General features: G+C 40.3%; 1 protein-coding gene across 1 annotated transcript in view; it reads right to left on the reverse strand.

Moving 5' to 3' along the window:
* The window catches only part of washc5 (WASH complex subunit 5), a 13108-nt gene extending 11144 nt beyond the window's left edge, over positions 1–1964 (reverse strand). The window contains exons 1-5 of the mRNA XM_035672737.1: positions 1910–1964; positions 1058–1305; positions 571–716; positions 279–363; positions 34–134 (exon numbers count right to left, since the gene is read on the reverse strand). Coding sequence (XP_035528630.1) covers positions 34–134; positions 279–363; positions 571–716; positions 1058–1243 — 518 coding nt within the window. The 5' untranslated portion in view covers positions 1244–1305; positions 1910–1964. The remainder of the gene's footprint in view (positions 1–33; positions 135–278; positions 364–570; positions 717–1057; positions 1306–1909) is intronic.
* Positions 1965–2258: the final 294 nt, after the last annotated feature.

The raw sequence follows: 2258 nt of genomic DNA on the forward strand, positions 1-2258 counted from the left end.
GGGGGGGGGGGGGGTTGTGATTCACAAGCGCACCTGTATCTATAGTAGGAAACAAGCATCCTCTCTCTGACCTCCCCTTCAATCTTTTGGTCAATAACCAGCAGCATGACTCCATAAAGGTAGAGAGCTTCACACTGAGTGGAAAAGAAAACATACACAATCAACTTCTGTAGAGACTTTTCGGTCAAGTTTAATGTGTAATTATAAGGGCAGGGCATTGAAATCAATGTCCCTGTAATGTTACAAAATATAAACTGTTTTGCATTTGTGTTACTTACTAAAAGCTGTTTCCCATCCTCATTTAGAAGCACAGTCTCCAAGGTCTGCTGAATATAAACACCCTCATGTAGGTCGTCCAAATATCTGAAGAGAGGAGATAATAATATTATAACGTCTTGTAATTTAGTCTTTATCAGGTTTTGTGGTTTACAAGGGGGAAAATGGGGAGGTGTGTAACAAGGTCAGGGACTATTATCTATTTCAACTCAACACGTTTTCATAGTCTGAAAAACTGAACTGAAAGTGAACTGAAAAACAAAAAAACTCCTAAACATCCCAGTCCTGTCTCACCTGTTAAGATCCACTATATACTTGTGGACACTCTCAAAAGCCAGATAGAACCTCGACAGAATCTCAATGTTGTTCTCTCTAAACTCTTCATCCAGGTCTTGAAGCTCAGGTTTGGCTTCCAGTTTCCCATCATAATACTCTGGACCCTGGCAAAAAGACAACGTCTTGAAAAGTGCAATCGATAACCAATCAATACTCCCAACAAATGGGACTAGGTAGAACAGCTGCTTCAATAAGAAAGCAATTATTTTCATAAATCAAAACAAAATGTGTGTTTATGTTCTGAACGCTTGGTCACACAAAAATATGCAGTTATTAGAACAGAAACAAAATGATCTCCACCTCCCATTACTTTAATAATTACTTGAATATTGACTACATCACTATGACCATACATCATGTGCCTAGTTTCCTCAAGTCTACAAGATGTACATGTCACCACGCTGTCGCTTCAGCATTTGTACGTTAAAGTATGTCAAATCCATACCTTAAAGTAGCTGAAGTCACAGATAATGTCTCCATATTTCTGCTGGTCACTCTTGTCTTTGAGCCTGAAAACTGCAGGGATGAAGTCAGACAGGCGCAGGAGCTCAGCGATGATGGCATTTCCTCTAGAAACTATCCTGAGGATGGCCTGGCCACACAGGTTGTTTTCTGCCAGGAAGTCCACCATAGCGGCTGGAGGAAGAGGAAGAGGAGGATGCACAAAACAGGCCCACTGCTTGGATACTCTAGCTGAAAAGAGAAAGGAAGCATGACTTTTCAGTACTGTTTCCAAACATCATGCTCAAGTGTCTTTGAGTTGGACACTGAATCTCTGGTCCTGGGTTCTGACTCCTCCCTAAGTAACTAATAGCTTACTACATCAGTATTACCTAAACTTAGCAGATACCTAGCATGCCAATGAAGGTCTTCTCATCGGAAATACAGAGTGACAAGCATTTAAATGACTTACTTAATTGTGTTAACGTCAGTCCTTAAATGTCTGTACCATTTTAAATACTCTAGGTTTCAATTTCCACACACAGAACACATAGAAACCAATCGTTTAGCTTTGAACTGGACTGTTTTTTGGTTTCTAAATGGAAGAATGTGAGGACTGTAGTGACTTTATGATCATGCATTAGCTCACATTAGTGTTAGCTCTTTCTATTGCCACCAGGCTAATGTTAGCATACAGCCTGCTAGCTGCTTTGATTAGCCTCGATGCTGCAGACGACAATAAACGAAAAGATGCAAAAAATAAAATATATATAATAAAATATCGCGGCAAACTAACTTTTTTTTACGACTGGGTGATTTAATTTATGCAAACACAACAAGAGAGAAATATCCTTGCCTCTTTGGATCCTCTCTTCCCTGTTTACTTCCTCATGACCAACCACATGACTCTGACGCTGGGTGTATTTGTTTCTGGTGCCTCAGCGCGCCGGAGGAGGGCGGTAACAAGTATGGCCCACGCTTTGCCTTCCACCACCTAAAGTAAATTTCCTATTTTTTAATTTAGCTTTTTTACTTCGATAGACCTTTAGACATCATTCACTGTCTGCCACCTGCTAAACCAAATATGTTTACATCCACAATCACTGAGTAAAGTGGCTCAGCTGAGTTTAAGCAGGTATACCTCCACGGTGTAAAACTCAGTTAGGTGTACATGTTTCTCTAGATGGCGACAGAGATCCACTATT

This window comes from Morone saxatilis, unplaced genomic scaffold (genome assembly GCF_004916995.1).
Source record: "Morone saxatilis isolate NCDOM2014 unplaced genomic scaffold, NCSU_SB_2.0 Contig24, whole genome shotgun sequence".
In the NCBI taxonomy this organism is placed as follows: Eukaryota; Metazoa; Chordata; class Actinopteri; family Moronidae; genus Morone; species Morone saxatilis.